This window comes from Schistocerca piceifrons, chromosome 3, assembly GCF_021461385.2.
Source record: "Schistocerca piceifrons isolate TAMUIC-IGC-003096 chromosome 3, iqSchPice1.1, whole genome shotgun sequence".
Classification (NCBI taxonomy): Eukaryota; Metazoa; Arthropoda; class Insecta; order Orthoptera; family Acrididae; genus Schistocerca; species Schistocerca piceifrons.
Window position 1 is genome coordinate 494837140 of NC_060140.1, and position 18915 is coordinate 494856054.

General features: G+C 38.1%; 1 protein-coding gene across 3 annotated transcripts in view; it reads left to right on the plus strand.

The window, feature by feature from the left end:
- Positions 1-1873: 1873 nt before the first annotated feature.
- LOC124789882 (uncharacterized protein C7orf50) overlaps positions 1874-18915 on the plus strand; it is a 36858-nt gene continuing 19816 nt past the window's right edge. Inside the window, exons 1-2 of one of the 3 annotated variants that reach the window (XM_047257400.1) lie at positions 1874-1982; positions 16358-16553. In XM_047257400.1, the coding sequence (XP_047113356.1) occupies positions 1981-1982; positions 16358-16553 (198 nt within the window). In that variant the 5' untranslated portion in view covers positions 1874-1980. Of the gene's footprint in view, positions 2053-15128; positions 15291-16357; positions 16554-18915 lie in introns of those variants that run through there. The other 2 variants (XM_047257399.1, XM_047257398.1) reach the window with 2 other exon arrangements.

The window sequence follows — 18915 nt, forward strand, 5'->3', positions numbered from 1 at the left end:
TATTAAAGGCTTTACTTTAATGAAGTATGTGATACCCTCCAAATTCAACCAGTTTAACGAGTATTTATGATTATAGAAGAGTTATTGTGTATGTTAACAATGATTGCACAACATGTCTCCATAAACAGTCAAACCATATTTTTATACTGAATAACTGACCCACACAAAAGTTAATATCACTTGATCACTGATACAGCAAATGTCATCATGTAAAAACACTAAGTTTATCTTAAATAATTAATATGAAGTACGGAAAATAGTAGCCAACTTAGGTATTTTGGATCTCCTTAAATAAAAATCACCCAGTGAAACCTATTTGTTCACTAGGAGCGTTTTCACTCAGTATTCACGTAATCAATCCTATTTTAGACGAAAACCAATGTAATTCTTAATAATTCATGTTACTTACTTATTTACGCAAATTAGAGAAGTCAATTGACAAACTTCTAAAAAATGGACTTTTTGTAACAAAGAATTATTCTGTCAAGTCTACAAATCTGTCTGTCATTTTAATAACATGTTAAATTATGTCACTCGATGCAAATTAATAACTTTTCTGCACAAATTATGATAACAGATGTACATGTGACTTGTAAACTATATCTCTTTTTAGTAGTTCTTTGACAATGTTATAAATACAAGCAACAAGAACGGTCGGAGGCAGTCGGAATGTCACTTTGGTAGAGTGTGTTTGTGTGTTAGTGTTTGAGGTGGATAAACAATGCAAAGAACATGCAACGGAAATACTACTTTGTCTTGTGTCATGGTCTTTGGTGGACAGTGGAATTAAGATGGCCACCAGAGTAATAAATATTTGAGGTTTACATATTTGTTGGTTTCGCTCGTTCTTTATCATCAAAAGCACATAAAAAACACGGGACCTCATGTTTTTAACCCTAGACAACCAGATTTAGAACCAGCATCAGCATCGAGACACAGCAGCGATCCAGCAAGCAGCAGCGATTACTACAACGCATTTTAATGGCGCCAACCAAACATCAAGTGCTAACAAGCTCCGTAAATGGGAGTGAAATAGTGCGATTACAGCAATTAGCAATATCAACGACTACGCGACCATTACAACCTCCATTATGAATCAAAAAACCTTACTATTGTACCAAAAGGAGTCCATTACATGAACTGCAAGGTGTCAAATGCTCTCCCACTATCACTGAAATTACTTATCTACGAGCTTCCCAAATTTAAACAACAGCTCAAACAGTATTTATTAGGTAATTCCTTCTATTTGGTAGAAGAATATTTCAGTAAAGTTAACTGTAATTGATTTTTCATTTACTAATTTGATATGCTATTGTGCATTACAATACTCGCAATCACTGTTAACATTACTGTGTCTGTCATTCAGCTATTAAGATCTACCATTTTTAATGTAATTTTTTCTATTCCTATCAATGGGTATTTTGTCTTATACCAGATATCCTCTTGCAAGAGGTACTTTTATGTATTCTTTGTAATAATTCTGACACGTCCTACGTCCATGCTAATGCCTCGCAGTATTGGATTTATGGGATATAAATAAATAAATAAACTCCTGTATATTTCCATAAATTCAGTAAAGAGCTCCCTTTAGCTCTAATATGTGTCAACATTTTTAGAATTCACTGTGTGCACAAAGACAAATAAAATAAGACTAAACAGACAAAGGACACTAATATTTTTTTGCGTACCAGATTTGTGGCGATCTCCTCCCCACTTGCTCAGCCTTGTTTGCGATTATGTGATTTCCGCCCACAAATTTGAGCAGCTTTGCTCAACTCTCCAACTTCCAGGTTTCCGCTAGGAAATCTCCTGTCCACACGCTACGATCTGTCTGCATATAATTGGTATGGACAGGCTTCTTGTGCAGACAGATCGTGAACTGGCCGTGTCACTGAAATCGATATTGAACTCACGCCGTAAAAGAAGTGTGTTAGTTTCTTGTGATCTTTGATTTGTTGCCGTAAACACACGTGCTTCTGCATGTAACTAACCTTGTATTGTGTTTTGAATTGTGCGGAAAGGAGCGTGGTTTGGTTTGATGTCAGCTACTGGGTATGTGGAATAAGAGCATCAACAGTATTTATGTTTTTTGTGTTTTAGTTCGTAGATGTTCGATTGTTGAAACCCACACTTCTCTCGCTCGGCGGAATGTGGATGCTGGTTGGAAAATAACAGTTCTCTCTTCGAAATCTTGAGCGTGGTGAGAGGAATGATTTGTAGGGTGTCATAAGTCTAGGGGACGTTGGACGGTAACAATCTTGTTGAAAGATGATGAGGCCGACGAATGTGAGGACAGTATAGAAGCAAAGCATAATGCTGTAGATAGGGAGATGCTGAGTGAAACGTTCGCAAGTCAAGAGAGCAATGGCGAAGGCTTCAGTGACTTGTCTTAGCAGACAATTTTTCTTTTGTTTGTGTATTTGCAGCTTGATCGATTACAATATTTGTTATACTATGTGTGTGTCTAATATTTGTGTTGTGTTATTATTACATTATCATAAAAGAAGGAAGATGGTAAAATCCGGTACGGGTACATAGCCTACTCCTCGCGAACAGCACCAAGGGGGCCGCCAAGCTTTACGTCCCCAAGGATGGATCACCTTCAACAATGTAACATGCCCTCCTTCATGAGACACTGTGGAGAAATTTGGTATTTAAACCAGGTTATTGGCGCAAAGGCTGGTGATCGTGAACATTACACTACCACCCTACCTGCCTATGCCATCCAAATACTGGCACTTATGCAGTTTAGCAGGTACGGAAAAAATTTTTCATTCCAAATGTATCTGGCTTGGAGAGCTTTGTGGGTGAATATGTAAAGTTTGTTGGTGATTGTACTTTGTATTTTCATAAATAAAGTGATCTGTAGCGTAGCCCACTTGAGGTTAGGTTGGGAGTGTGTTTTTTTTTTTTTTTTTTTTTTTATGCGGCAGCGGCCGCCTATGATTTGAAAATACTGATTAGTTAGTGTATTACGCAATGTTGCGTCATCGGCAGCGCCGCGCTTATCGGGCAGAAGATATCGCCGACGGTCAAGGGAAAATGAAAATGGATGTTATATTCGAAATCAGCGCATCAGAATTCACTATATCGACAAAATATTGAAAAATAAAAAAATTTAAAACAATTTTTTTGATGTAAATAATTGACTGGGCCGAAAATAAATATCGTATTCGTAATCAGCGTATCAAATTTGATAAAGTTTTTCCGTACCTGCTAAACTGCATAAGTGCCCAAATAATGGCCGTGAAAAATTCTTCCACTACAATGATTTGAACTGGCTCACTCGCTAATTAGAGCGTCACCAGGTAAGCCATAGCAGAATATTGTTGGAAGATCTTTCACAAAACACATAGTTAATCTAGTTGAGACTAGAAAGGAGAAATGCTTAATTCTGCTTTCAGATAGGCCCCAATCACACCACTGAAGAACATGAGTGAAACAGAAATTGCCACGTGGAGGGGCTGCACGGTTTGAGACGCCATATCACAGATTGTGTGCCCCCCCCCTCACCCCTGTTGGAGGTCCGAGTCCTTCCTCAGGTATGGGTGCATGTGTTAGTAAGTAGTGCCTGAGTCTGGGGACTGATGACCTCAGCAGTGTGGTCCCTTAGGAATTCACACAAATTTTTGAAACAGATTATTAAAATATCTGAAACTGTTAAAATTGAACAAAGCCCTAGGGCCTGATGGAATCCCTATCAGTTTCTATACTGAATTTACAGCTGAGTTAGCCTATCTGTTAACTATAATCTGTCATAGATCCCTTGAACAGAAAGCCTTGCTCAGTAGTTGGAAGAAAGAACAGGTCACACTTATCTATATGAAGTGTAGCAGAAGCGATTCACAAAACTACCATCCAGTATACTTGACATCCATTTCTTGCAAAGTCTGAGAACTTAATCCGAACTCCAACATAATGAGGTATCTCAAACAGAACTCCCTCCTCCATGTCAACCATCATGTATTTTAAAAACATATTCATATGAAACCCAACCTCACTGAAAATATTAATAGTAACCTCAGACTGTTTGCAGACGATGCATTTGTCTTTAATGAAATGTTGTATGAAAAAACATGCGTAAATATTAAGTCCGATCTTGATTAGGTTTTAAAGTGGTTCTAAAACTGGCAACTTGCTTCAAATGTTGAGAAATATAAAAGTGTGCACTTTACAAAATGAAATAACATAGTATTCTATGACTTTAGTATCATTGAGGTGCAGTTACATTCAGTTAACTCATACAGATACCTGGGTGTAACACATTGTAGGGATATAAAAATTAAATGATTACATAGGCTCTGTGTGGGTAAAGCAGGTTGTAGACTTTGGTTTGTTGTTAGAATATGGGGAACTGGAATCAGTCTACAAAGGACACTGCTTATAGATCACTTGTGCGACCCACCCAGAATATTGCTGAAGCATGTGGGACTCTTACCAAATAGGACTAACCGTGCAGTCACTCCGCACGACAGTTTCTGTTTCACTCATCTTCTTCAATGGTGTGAGAATTAAATTGGGGACATACTCCTGGGTTTCCGTTGTAGATGACTATTTGAAAGCAGAATTAAGCTTGTTTGATCAATGTGAGAGTGTCAGAGAGAGGCTGAAGAAACTGAACTGGAGACACTCGAAGATGTAAACTATCCCGAGAAAGTCTACTAACAACGTTTCAAGAACTGGCCTTAAATGATTACTCTAGGAATATACTACAACTATCTACATGTCAATCCCATGGGGATTGTGAGAACAAGATTAGACTAATTTCAGTATGCACAGGTCTAGGAATATACTACAACTATCTACATGTCAATCCCATGGGGATTGTGAGAACAAGATTAGATTAATTTCAGTATGCACAGGTGTATTAAACAAATTATGCTTCCTATGCTGCATTCATGAATGGAAAGGGAGAAGCCCTATTAACTCATACAATGGGATGTACCCACTGTGATGCACTTTACAGTAGTTCACAGATTGTAGATATAGATGGTTGATTAGTGGCGTACGCCAAGGTCTATGCAACATTATCTGTAAAGTACTTTTTTATTAGTAGGTGTAATAACTAAAACTGTGAAATAAATTCAGAAAAGCTGTGCTATGTTCAAAAAGCAACTGTCACAAATTTTTGCCCATGTGAATGCATCACCAGCTTTTCCTTCTGAAATTAAGAAAATTATATATTCGCTCAAAAATAAAAGCTCATCTGGATTTGATGGTCTCTAAAAATGCGTGAAAGGTTTGCTCCCTTATAAGAAGGCCTACCGTATTTTAAATGTCACACACCACTAACTCGGGGCACTTCTGAAAGAGAGATCGAAAAATGCCTTTGTCAGAACCTTCTGCAAGAAAGGTAATAGGAGAGATGTCATTAACTGTTCATCTATTTCACTACTGAGATAATTTTCTACAATCTTTGAGAAAGTGATGTAAGCTAAAATAGTATCTCACCCAAGCAATAATAGTATCCCAGTATATAACAGTATTGATATTGGAAGAGTTGTTCAACTAAGGAAGCCATTTTCATATTCACTCACAAAATTTTCAAGCATTAAATAACAAAATAGCACCGACTGGTATTTTTGGTGACCTGCCCAATGCATTTGACTGTGTTGCTCACTACATTCTCCGAAATAATCTCTAAGCACTATATTCTCTAAATAAACTCAGGAATTGGTAATATCTTAGTGAACCAGTGGATAATGTCATGTCTAGCGAAAAGAATGCATGTAGGCCTAGTTATATTTAGTAATTCAACCAGTGTAAGCAGAGGAGATTCTTCTGACTGGGGATATCATTTATGGGACCCAAGTTTATTTTAACTGCACTGCAGAAGTTTCACTAGAAAGCCCTTACACATCCTCCATACAGTCCCTACCTCTCCCCATATGATCCATATTTTTGGAGCCCTAAAGAAAGACATTTGTGGCCATACATTTCCCTGGAAGGGAGATATATGTGCCTGGATACAATCATGGTTTTTTTTCCATGAAGGAACTGACCATTGTGTCTCACACTTGGATAAATTGTTAACAGGTGTGGCAATTGCTTTTGAAATAATAATCAGTTCACTTATTTTTTTTCACATGTCTCATTTTTATTGCCTGCTCCTTGTAGATAATATGATGTAGGCTACTTTAACACTGAGTTAAAGGAATTTCTCTTTGGCAAGTCCTACTCCACTGAAGAGTAACTTCATAGCATCTCCTAAATTTAATGTTTTAAGTTAATTCCTAATTTGATTTAGCACTGTAAAGCAATGAAGTGTCATTTCACTGATTCGCACTTAAATAAAATGTGCATCTTGGACGTATTTCTACATCCCAGAGACAACTCTCCTTGGGCATAGGCCATACCAATTCAGGGATGCTAGGAAAAAATCTTACCTTCATGGTCTCGGATGTTATTGAATTTAGCATATGTTAAAATGAAGGACTAAGTAAAGGAACACATATTTTTTTGTTTTCTCCAAAAAAAAATTCTGCTCAGAGATACAGCCCTCCAAAGATGACACCGTGCATACCATTTTGAAGATGTGAATTTTGGAAAAAAATTTAAAATCCATATCTCTGGAACAGTTCTAGATAATTTGTTGGTTTTTTTATTTGAAAGATAATTGCTTTATGATTACAGAGAAATCCTCCTTTTGGACTTACTGTCAAAGTTCTTTTCTATAGCATTCTGAACTTTTTTTAGTAATTTATGGAAAAAAATTTTTTTTCAAAAATGCCAATCTATAAAATTTTGATTTTTTTCTGTTGTTTAGTTCCATATAGTTCTACATTCCCTGAAGTGAGAGCTTCCACTTTTAGGTTGAACAGGTTTTATAAACAATTGAAATTTTTTCCATACATAACACCTGTTTTATTGCCACATTATCACATAACAGGCCCATAAAAATCAAAACATAATTTAGTTTTGAAAGATGAGTAAGAGTCTCATTTTTCAAGCATTTTAAATGGTTCCAGAATGTATGTGAAAGGTCCAAAGACACAAAGGTTTCAATTTATACAACTTATGTGCACTTTGTTTTGTACTGAAATTAGCCAGTCAGTGAACTAAAAATGTGTTCCACTGCTTCAGTATTTTCCTTTGATATAGAGTAATGCCTTCCTGTTGAACCAATAGGAACTGGAGCACTTACAATCTTCAAAACATTGTGAACAGGAAGTGACCACTGATGGCATTGTTACTGTCCTTCCAGCAGCTGGTCAATGTGGTAGCATAAAGTTCACTACAATTTTGTTTAACTCATAACAGGTGTCTATAAACTCTGCAATCCACCAGTCACAGTCATACACACACGCCACAAACATCCTCCTCCTCAGGTTGTGAATCTGAATATTATCATACTGTTTCTGAGGTGATGGCCAAAGGAACAAAATTTCTTCTTTCTTGCTCTTTAAAGTGCATGCAGTATGAGTTCGCCCATCATTTTGAGTCCAAAAATGTGTCTTCTAAATTCATTTCACATGAGTGTTTTCGTTTGGACCATTCTTCTTTTTTCTGTTCACAGAATTCTTCGATTTCCTCTTTTGACAAAAGAATGAGGGCTGTGGATGTGTAAGATTTCACGACTCTCGTAAAATCCTCAACATCCTGAATCACAGCTGTATTTGGTCTGGAAAGATTGTTTTGTAGCATGGTGCTTCCGCAGGCCGCCTACACCATCACAAGCCCCCTTCCCATGATCAGTAGCACTGTGTATCCAGTCAATTGGCACAGGCGACTTACTCAATTCAAACAGCTGGTAATGATTTTTAAAATGACTAGGAGCACCATCAGAAATAATGATGATATTCTGTGCGCCTCTTTCCAGTTGAAGAATTTTTTGCATTCCTAGCAAAGTATGTGCTGAGTCATGTCCTGTGTCATCACTTATAACTGCAACGCATGTGGTCTTGTTTTGAAAATATGTCACTCCTGTAAAAATCAAAACCAGGTCATTACTCCAATGATACCCTTGAACTCATTGTGGGAGAATTACAGACCAGTTCTCAGCAAAATGACAGTGAAGCACTAAACATAGTTCTTCAGCCTGTACACACCCTTTCACATCTGCAATGTGTTCTTGTAGCATTTTCTTCAGATGCTGGTGTGTTTTGGTTTCACTGACCGTTTACCAAATTCAACAATGAAACTGTCAAAGGCAACAATTTTCTTAATTAGTTTATTTTCGTCCCTTGTCGCATATGTAATTTCTGCAGAGTTATCTGCTACATCTGCCAGGCCAAGTGTCTGTAAAGACAGTCCTTCCTTTCCAGGGGAGTCAGCACATTCTTGAAACAAACAAGTCTTTTGCTTTACTTCACAGACTACTAATGACTTCACATGCCCAACCAAGGTGTCATATGTCACATGCTCCAGTAAGTTCTTCAAAATTACCACAGGAAGTTCAAAATTTGCGCAGTACACACATAAACAGACATCTCTAGGTGGGTGTGGAACTACCCACTTAGGTCGTAGTGCATAAAATTTTGATCTTCCAGTATGTGAAGCTGTATAGTTGCTTTTATAAACTTTACTCTTATAAATTGCAAAAGTTTCTTCAATATTGCGAGTCATGTATCTCTTCACTTTCACAACTTTCAGACCTTCATCTGTTATAGCTATGGTTTCTTTTTTGTTGGCACTCTGGTGAGAGCACTCCCATTTATCTTCCGGATAAAATGACTGCACTATTTGAACTTGAGCTGCTTCTACAGGATGACCATAACAGGGATCTGGTCTTCCAAAGACTCCTTTTACAGGCCTTACATTTCTTGATTTGTCTGCCAGGTATTTCAACAGTTCAGTTGATATGTGTGAAAAATTTCTGGCAAGAGTGCTTTGCTTCATTTCCTTCTGAAGAGGGAATTTCTACTTTGAAGAGTGTGGCCAGCTTTTCTGTAGTGTGTTCATCCATAGCTTCAGTAATTTCCCTGCACTTTCTTGGTGCATAGAGCTTATGACTTGACTTAACTGACCACAGTTTCTTAAGAGGACTAACACCTACCTCTGTAGTTGACTAATTCAGGGTATTTAATTCTTTCTCTACTGATACAAACTCTGCATCATCTGCACCATGGGAGGCTTCAGCTTGTTCAGATACTATCATTGGTGTTCTGCTGTCAAAGCATTTAGAACACAAAAAGTTGTCACTGGAAACATCTTCACTCTGAAATAAAGTCTTCAAATGAGAACACTTATTCCCAACCTGAACAAAGTCTGTTTTTTTGTTTGTCTTATATATCACTCTTTAATGGATATGCAAATAGACAGCACACTTCACTCTCCTGTGGCCCTAGTCAGAAGATATTTCAAACAGTCCTTTTTCACAAAACACACTGCAACTGTTTCAAGTGGCAAATTCCTCACGAAAACACAGAACTCACTGGATGGTCTGAGATTTCTTAGAAGCCTCTTCAGTAAACAAATTAGTGCTGAACAACTACAGTACAGAAACCCGCAATGAACAACCAAGACAAAGAAACTGCCAAGAAACTACAACAAAATGTAATGACTGTGAGAAGAAATAACTGCAATAAAGGAAGCGAAAAAGTTAAAAAAAATAATTTTAAAATACAACCTGTTCAACTGAAAAGTGGAAGCTCTCATTTACAGAGTATATAGTACTACATGGTACTAATCAACAGAAAAAATCTAGCTTTTCTGGCTTGGCATTTTTGGAAAAAAAATGTAAATTATAAAAAAAAATTCAAAGGCGACAGTAAAAGAACTTTGACAGATATGTCCAAACGGGGGATACCGTTGTAATCATAAAGCAATTATCTTTCAAATAAAAAACCTCTAACAAAATATCTAGAACTGTTACAGAGATACAGCATTTAAAATTTTTTTCCAAAATTTGCATCTTCAGAATGGTGTTCACAGTGTCATCTTTGAAGGCTGGTATCTTGGGGCAGGATTTTTGTTTTGAAGGAAGCAAAAAAAATGTGTCTCTTACTAACTCCTGACTTATAACACATGCTAAATTCAATAACATCCGAGACTATGAAGGTAACCCCCCTGCCTGAAGTGATATGGATTATGCCCTTGGCATCATCCATGGAATACTACTAATGTAAATGTAACTCTTGTGAATGAGTATGAATACAAAATAGGAAGCTTTACAGTATGACGTGGTGTGCATATTCAGTTGAACTCTGTCGTGCAGTTAACCTTTCAATGCCATTTGGAAACGACTATTTCCTGCAAAAGTATTTCCACCTTCTGTTGTTTCAAGATTTGTTGGCATAGTGATAGCACATTTTGACAGCTTCCCTAGCTGTTTTTCTCAGTCAAACTAAGCACAGATGTCTGTGAATAACTCAAATGCTAACTTCATACATCTGAGGATGGCGACTATGGAAGTTATGGCAAGGGAATTACTTGGGTCAATATATCTTTCTGTTTATGGGATATAAGTTGTTCTCTCAAGACAATTTTGTTCTTCCCTCAACATTTGTATAACACTGGCAGTGATTGCATTTGCCAGAAGAAAGCAATGAATATTTTCAAGCAGTTTGTATGAATTTAAATTCACCCAATTGTTGCTTGAATAATAGATTGGTTTACAAGTTGTTCAATTTGTTGTTCAGTTCCTCACCCTGTTTCTGTTTAGTTGGTATGATATGTCAGGTCAGTCTTAAGTTTCGTCTTTACTAATGCCCTGTCATTTACAGATTTGGAGATTCCATGTCTGTCTTCTGCTGCAGTCTTTCATAGACAAAACAGGGTCTGGAGATGTCTGGCCCTTGAGTTGTTTCCTGCAAAACAACCATCATTACTATACAGGGTATCCTAGGAGGAATGGTCAGTATTCAGGGATATAACAAGAATGGTCATTTGGAGCAAAAAAAGTATGGTGAACATGGGTTTAAAATATAAATCTTAGGATCTATGAGCACATCTTTATCTTTGCTAAGGATCTATGAGCACATCTTTATCTTTGCTACTGTGAAACATACCTCTCCTGCTGAGTAAGTGTTCGTAGCTCTTGAGAGAGGCATATGCATATTAAACCCCATGTTCACTAAACAGTTTGTTCTTCTTTTGGTCCATATTGCCCCTGTCAAAATATGGAAAGCGAAGAGCTTTCAGTAGAAGAGATTTGTTTCATTGTATTGAAGATGTAGTAGTGCTCATAGCACTAAATGCATGCATTGTATAGACCATGTTTACTACACTTTTTGCTTCAAATGATCATTCCTGTCATATCCCAGAATATTGACCATTCTTACTGGTACAACCTGTATGGACTTAGAATCAACATCAGCCAGTTCAATGACTTGGTGTTGAGCCCTCTTTGAGTCTGCGTACAACGTAGGTTTCCTGTAGATTCTTCTGTTTCTGCCAGTCTTGAGCTTCCCGTTGCCAGTTCAGTCTGGCAGTCTTCTTTAAGTCTCCGTCCTATCTATCCAGAGGTCTTGCCCCTTGTCTTTTTTGGTAAATTGGGCTCCAATTGAGTACTTGTTTTGACCATCTATGTCTATGTGGATACTCTGCAAATCATATTTAAGTGCCTGGCAGAGGGTTCATCAAACCACCTTCACAATTCTCTTTTATTCCAATCTCGCATAGCGTGCAGAAAAAGTGAACACCTATATCTTTCTGTGTGAGCTCTGATTTCTCTTACTTTGTTATGCTGGTCATTTCTCCCTTTGTAGGTCGGCGTCAACAAAATATTTTCGCATTTGGAGGAGAAAGTTGGTAATTGAAATTTCATGAGAAGATTCTCCGCAGTGAAAAACACCTTTGTTTCAGTGATGTCCACCCCAAGTCCTGTTCATTTCAGTGACACATTCTCCGTATTTCGTGATAATACAAAACGTGCTGCCCTTCTGTAAACTTTTTCAATGTACTCTGTCAATCCTTTCTGTTAAGGATCCCACACTGCACAGGAGTATTCTGAGAGAGGACAGACAAGCATAGTGTAGGCAGTCTCTTTAGCAGATCTGTTACAGTTTCTAAGCATCCTGCTAATAAAACACAGTCTTTGATTGGCCTCCCCTACAACATTTTCTGTGTGTTCTTTCCAATTTAAATTGTTTTGTAATTATAATTCCTAGGTATTTAGTTGAATTTACGTCTTTTAGATTTGACTGATTTGTTGTGTAACTAAAGTTTCACGGATTCCTTGTGGCACTCATGTGGATGACCTCACACTTTTTGTTATTTAGTGTCAATTGCCAGTTTTTGCACCATACAGATAACTTTTCTAAATCATTTTGCAATTTGTTTTGATCTTCTGATGACTTTACTAGTAAAAAAAAAAGACTCTGTCATCTGCAAACAACCTAAGATGCGTGCTCGGATTGTCTCCCAAATCATTTATATAGATAAAGAACAGCAAAGGGCCTATAACACTACCTTGGGGAGCACCAGAAATCACTTTTGTTTTACTCGATGACTTTCCATCAGTTACTACAAACTGTGGCCTCTCTGACAGGAAATTATGAATCCAGTCGCATAACTGAGATGATATTCCATAAGCACGCAATTTCACTACAAGCCACTAGTGTGGTATACAGTGTCAAAAGCCTTCCCAAAATCCAGAAATGCAGAATCAGTTTGAAATCCCTTGTCAATAGCACTCAACGCTTTGTGCGAGTAAAGAGCTAGTCGTGTTTCACAAGAACAGTGTTTTCTACCGGTACATCCGTGTTGACTGTTTGTCAATAGACCATTCTCTTCAAGGTAATTCATGATATTCGAACACAGTATATGTTCCAAAATCCTGTTGCATATCGACATTAGTAATATGGGCCTGTAATTTAGTGGATTACTCTACTACCTTTCTTGAATATTGCTGTGACCTGTGCAACTTACCAGTCTTTGGGTATGGATCTTTCGTCGAGTGACATGACCGGCCTACTGCCATTTCAAGGTATCTATTCTTTCCATTATATCACAGACCTTGCTGTCTGTCTGATATCAACTGCTTTCTTTTTGTTGTTGTTTGTGTAGCTGAACATTGATCTTTCCATTCCTCTTTGGGCTACTATTAGTTTTCTAACAATGAACATTTAATGTCCATGTCTCACAGCCATTACTTATTACTGGCAGTATATGTTGGTCAAAGACTGTTTTCTTCAGCTCAGCCGATATCTTGGACTTCAAAATGAGCAGTATCTTCCATAAGCTTGCTAGCCTATTTCTGATTTCAGGCCTTCTTTCATATTTAACAGTTGACCAAGGTACACATTGTCTGTGATGTGACCCATTGAAGTTGCACACTTCCAATAGACATATCTGCCTCCGGTATCCATTCATTCATCATGATCTTGGTTTTACTGTAGTTCATTTTTAGGCCAACTTTAGAGCAGGCTGACACAAGTTCACTGACCAGTATTTGAAGTTCTTGCATGCTATTTGCAAATAGTACAATATCATTGGCGAACCTCAGGTTAACAAGTTTGTTTGCATGGCCACCCTGTGCAACAGGCACAGAAATATTTGCTTTGTAAATAACAACCAAAATCGCAAAGAACTATCCCACTGATCAGCCCTTAAAGTGAAAAAGGGGAAATGCACCTGGGAGACATAAAATACAATGCAGCAAGGAAAGGCAATTTTTATTTACAAAGCAAACGGAACCTCAGGTTGTTTAATCTCTTTCCCAGAATTTGGATTCCCTTTGTTTTCCAATCTAATTGAGACATCTATTTTTCAAGGACTGCGGAGAACAGTTTTGGAGATACAGAGTCATCTTGCTTTGTGCCCTTTTTGATGGGAAATTCGTGGGGTTCTTCAACTACATTTATAAAGGCTGTGGAGGTTTTGTATACATTGTATAAAACTTTATTATAGGCCTGTTCTATTCCTTGCTGTGCCTGATCGAATCGAATACCTTTTCAAAGTCTATGAATGAAAGGCAAAGAGGTAGATGGTGCTCATGTGTTCTACTAATTGTTTCATGTAGAGTGAGGATATGATTAGTTGTACTAAACCCTGTGCGGAACCTAGCTTGCTCAATGGGTTGGGCCAGGTTAAGTGTAGTGCTCAGTTTAGTGGTTAAGGTTCTAGTAAAAACTTTGTACAGTATGGACAGGAGGCTGATAGTTGTTTATATATTTTGTACTACCATTCTTGTATGTTAGAATTATTTTGGCTTTATTCCAATCTCTTGGTAGTTTTCCACTGTGCAAACTATCTGAAAATATTTGAGCTAAATGCTTTATAGAGTCATCACACAACAGCTTGCAAATATCGATTGGATGCCATCACTACCTGGAGCAGCCCTTTTCTGTAGCATGTTTGACTTCTGAAGGGATTATTTCTGGTATTTGGGAAATAGAGGCATCTAATTCATCTAGGATTAAGATATCATCATCAACTTTACTGTACGGGTTACTATAAAAATTTTCAGTATGTTGAGAATTTTTTTCTCTTCTGTAATTCGATGTTGGTCTGTGTGTAAAGCTCTTAGCTGATTCATTCCAGTCATAAGCTTCCGCTTGGCTATCTTTAAACTAGGTTTATTACTGAGACATTTTTAGCGTATCTTCTTCATACTTCTTGATGTCATCTTTCATCCTCTTTCTCAGAGCCTTGCACAGTTCTGTATATTGTCTGTTTCTTCTTTTATTTTTCTTCTCTTGTCCAGAAAACTTATCATTTTATTTGTCATTTCTTCACTTGGTTTTGAGATTTGCACAAGTCACCCACTTCCTCAGCTGTTGTGATAAGTATCTTTGTTTCTGCTTCTCCTTCACAGTATTTTAATTTTCTCTCAATTCTTTCTTGAAATTCCTCTTTCTGTTCTTCGATATTTTTGACATTTAGAATTAAAATACCGAATTCCATATTCATTTCTAGGTTGCTGTGAGTGCCAGTTAGCTATATATTCATTATTAGATGTATGTAGTGTATTATAGTGATCGTTCAAGCGTGTTATAAAAATGCTAGATTGCTTCAAGTGGACAGGAGTTATCACTTAGTTCAACGCAGTCTGTTTGAAAAAGAACTCCCTGGTTTTAATGCATCCTAGAATCTGTACCAAGTGACATACACTATTCTAGTTTATGGTGTTTGACTCATCAGCTCTCAAAGTTTGGCTCCCCTGCAGTTGGCAGATCTGCTTGACCTTGAGACGGCATCAGTGCTGTTTTTTTCCCTGTGTTCCCTCAGTTCAGTCCAGGCATGTGTGCAGTGCAGTGCAGAGTAACTCAGCAACTGTTTGTACTCTGCAACAGAAAGTGCAGTGTGTTATTTGGCTTGTGAAAACTGAGTCAGTTATAACAGTGCAACGTAATTTTAGATGCCAGTATGGTGGTGAACCACCTACAGCAAAAACTATCAGTCATTGGGTAAGCTCTTTAAAGGAAACTGGTAGTGTTTTAAAAGCAAAATCACCAGCCAGGTAGACTGAGAACTTCTGAAGATTATGTTGAACGGATCTGTGTTTCGTGTGCTCGAAGCCTGAAGAAGTCATTGGCCAGACGTAGTCTACAGTTAGGAGTGCCTAAAGGTACTATGTATGATGATGTGCGTAAAAGACGTAAGTAGTGTGCCTACAAATTGCAACTGTTACATGAAATAAAACCTACTGATAAAATTGAAAGGTACGAGTTTGCTGTTGACTTTCTACACAGAATTGCTGATGTCAATCTTTTTAAAAAAGATTCTCTTTTCTGATGAGGCTACATTTCATATCAGCGGAACAGTTGATCATCATAACTGCAGAATTTTGGGGGCAGAGCATCCACGTGAAGTTATTCAGCATCAGTGTGATTATCCCAAAGTTAATCAGGTGCAGTTTGATGGAAGATCGTGTGGTTGGTCCTTTCATTTCTCTAGGAACAAAACAATAAACAGGAACGTTTACTGTGACATGTTGACAGAGAACGACTTTCCCCAAATGGACAATATTGAGACGGAAAAGGGTCTTGTGTTTTTCCAACAAGATGGCGCCCCAACTCATTACAGTAACTATGTGCGTGCAGCTCTTGACACTCTCTTTCCAGGAAGGTGGATGGGCAGGGCTGGCCCAATAACTTGGACACCACAAAGCCTGGACTTTACCCCACTGGACTTTTTCTTTTGGGGCCATATAAAAAATGTTATGTACAGTGAAAAGATCAGACACATCAATCAGTCATTTACGGGAAAGAATCATCACAGCAGTTGGGACAGTTACACCTGAAATGTTGGTGAATACGTGGCGAGAAGTGGAATATCAGCTTGACATGTGCAGGGCAACAAATGGACCCCACATTGATGTCTACTAACATTAAACAAAACTTGAAGGAGTTCTCTGTCATGATATGTACTAATTGATGTAAAACTAGGGAGGTTTTTTTTCCCCCAAACACCCTGTATTTCTACACACATGTAGTAACAAACAGGTTTCAGTTATCTTTTCTGTTTGTTGCAGGGAAGGCAAGAAGGGGATAAAACGGAAGAAAGAGAAAATCAAGAAACCAAAAACAGAACCGAAAACAAGAGATGAAGTATTAGCGCAGAAAAAGGCACTTACATATTTGAAGCAGTGGCATCGAGATCGTGGAAACTGGAAATTTGAGAAATTGAAGCAGATATGGCTTATCCAAAACATGTTAGATGCAAGCAAGGTATCATAGTCTATTAGTAATAATCTGGGGAATGGAAAGTGTCTCCCCAGTGTCTCCCCACTTTCAAGATTCAGGTTAATAGAATTCAGAACATCAGCATTAGTTTGCAGTTATTGCCGATGCCGATGAGAGAGAGAGAGAGAGAGAGAGAGAGAGAGAGAGAGAGAGAGAGAGAGAGAGAGAGAGAGAGTGTGTGTGTGTGTGTGTGTGTGTGTGTGTGTGTTTTCACTCTCAGATGCTGTGGGGAAACTTCTGGCCCTGTTCGGTAGTGTATCTACAGATCAACGTGTGGTTCTGATCAGGAATGTTGTGAATTTCAATTCAGAGAACCCCTGGTGCATATAGTGTTGTAATTGGAGCCTAAATAATCTATACACACAAAGAGTTTTATGTCAATTAACAGCCAGAAAGTCTTATCAGTAGTTATATCTATGAATACCTAAGACCATCTCTGCAGATCAGCTCAGAAACTAGCTCAAAAAAGAATCACATTGTCCAAAGAGGCAGCAAGAACTGCTAACCAATAGCTCTGGAAACCATGTAGAGGCAGTGCTGCAGGAACTTCTCTGTAGTCTATATAGACCTTAGGCACAATTTTGCCAGACCAACCTGAAGTTGTTGAATCTGCGTTCTCTAAGCAGTAAATGGAATTGTAATGCTGCACTAAATTAGGTAACAATAAATGTACCGTAATACTGCTACTAGTGTTTGTTGTGAGTGACACACTGCTACTGTATATAAACTTCTCGCCAACTTGCACTGATCATGCCTTCACAGCCTGATACACCATCTTACTTGCTTTGCCATACACCATGGCATGATAGCATGGATTTGCTGTTGAAATATCTGGTATAGTCTGTCAGCCTACCCTTTATAGTTCCAGTGATTTGAATCCTTGAACAAATCCTCTTAGAATGGACACCCATTAGTAGATTGAAGACCACTTCAGATTATGAATGCCTTGGAATGATGACATGAATTTACCTCTGGTTATATTGTCCATTATCACTGAACTGTAGCCATTAATTTATGCCTCACGTTATGTTTTTTTATTGATTGTCCACTTTTTTATTCCTGATTCCTACAAATTCCCTTTTCAAAATTTTCATCCACGTTGTGTGCCTTATTAAGAAAGCTATGGCTGTCAGTAATGTACATGTACCTCAATGTAACTTTATTTGAAAACAATCTTTGTTCCTTTTCAGACAAATATTAAATATTCGTCGTCATCAGTCATTTGACATCCATTGCTGGATGAATGTCTCTTCTAGATTTTTACTTGCATTACGGATTTCAGTGTTACAAGTCCATGCTGCTTCTGCGTGTTTTCTAATGACATGGATGCACCTTCATCACATCATTGGCTAATATAACTTATTTTAGCCTTTGAGGGGCAGACATACAAACAGATTAGGGGTACTGCCATGGGAACCAGGATGGCTTCTTCCTGTGCCACACTTTCATGAGTTGCTTTGAGGGAGCATTCCAGAGATCCATAAGCCTTCAGCCTCCGGTTTGTTTTAGATACATTGATGACATCTTTGCCATATGGTCTCATGGTGAGGCCTGACCTGTTAAAATTCCTGGAATCTCTTTTTACTTTCTCCCAATTAAATTTTACATTGTTGTATTCTGAATCCCATACCCATTCCCTTGATATACATCTCACCCTCACTGAAGCCCAGCTGCACACTTCTACCCACATTAAACCTACTAACAAACAACATCCTTTGTGTGTCAAGCATTCCCCCTCCCCCTCACCCCTGCACCCTTGGCATTAGAGGCAATGGTATTTGTTCATATATAGCAACACACCACCATTCTTACCTGAGCCTTCACTGGACGTAATTACTCCACCAGCCTAGTTCAGAAGCAAATTTCCATGGTCATCACATCCAAACCAGATCCCTCCAAAAAGCAACTTCGGAGCACACCAGTTGCCACTCAGTATTATCCTGATTTTGAATGTATTAATCAGCTAGTTTGACAAGGTCATGACTTGCTAAAATCATGCCCTGAAATGAGATCCATTCTGTCTGACATTTTACCCACAGCACCTAGAATAGTTTTTCGTCACCCTCTTGATCTGCACAGTATGCTTGTCAAACCATATGCTCCTGCTGCCCCATCTTCCTATCCTATGGCTCGTACTCCTGTGACTGTACCTGCTGAAAGACTTGCCCTATGCACCTCCCTCCGATCACCTATATCTACCCTGTAATTGGCAAAATATACTTTTGAAGGGAGAGCCACTTGTGAAACAATGCATGTTGTCATATACCAGCTGTTATGTAACACTGTTCAGCCTTTTACATCAGCAGAACTACCACCAAGTTATCAGTTAGGATGAATGAACGTAGAC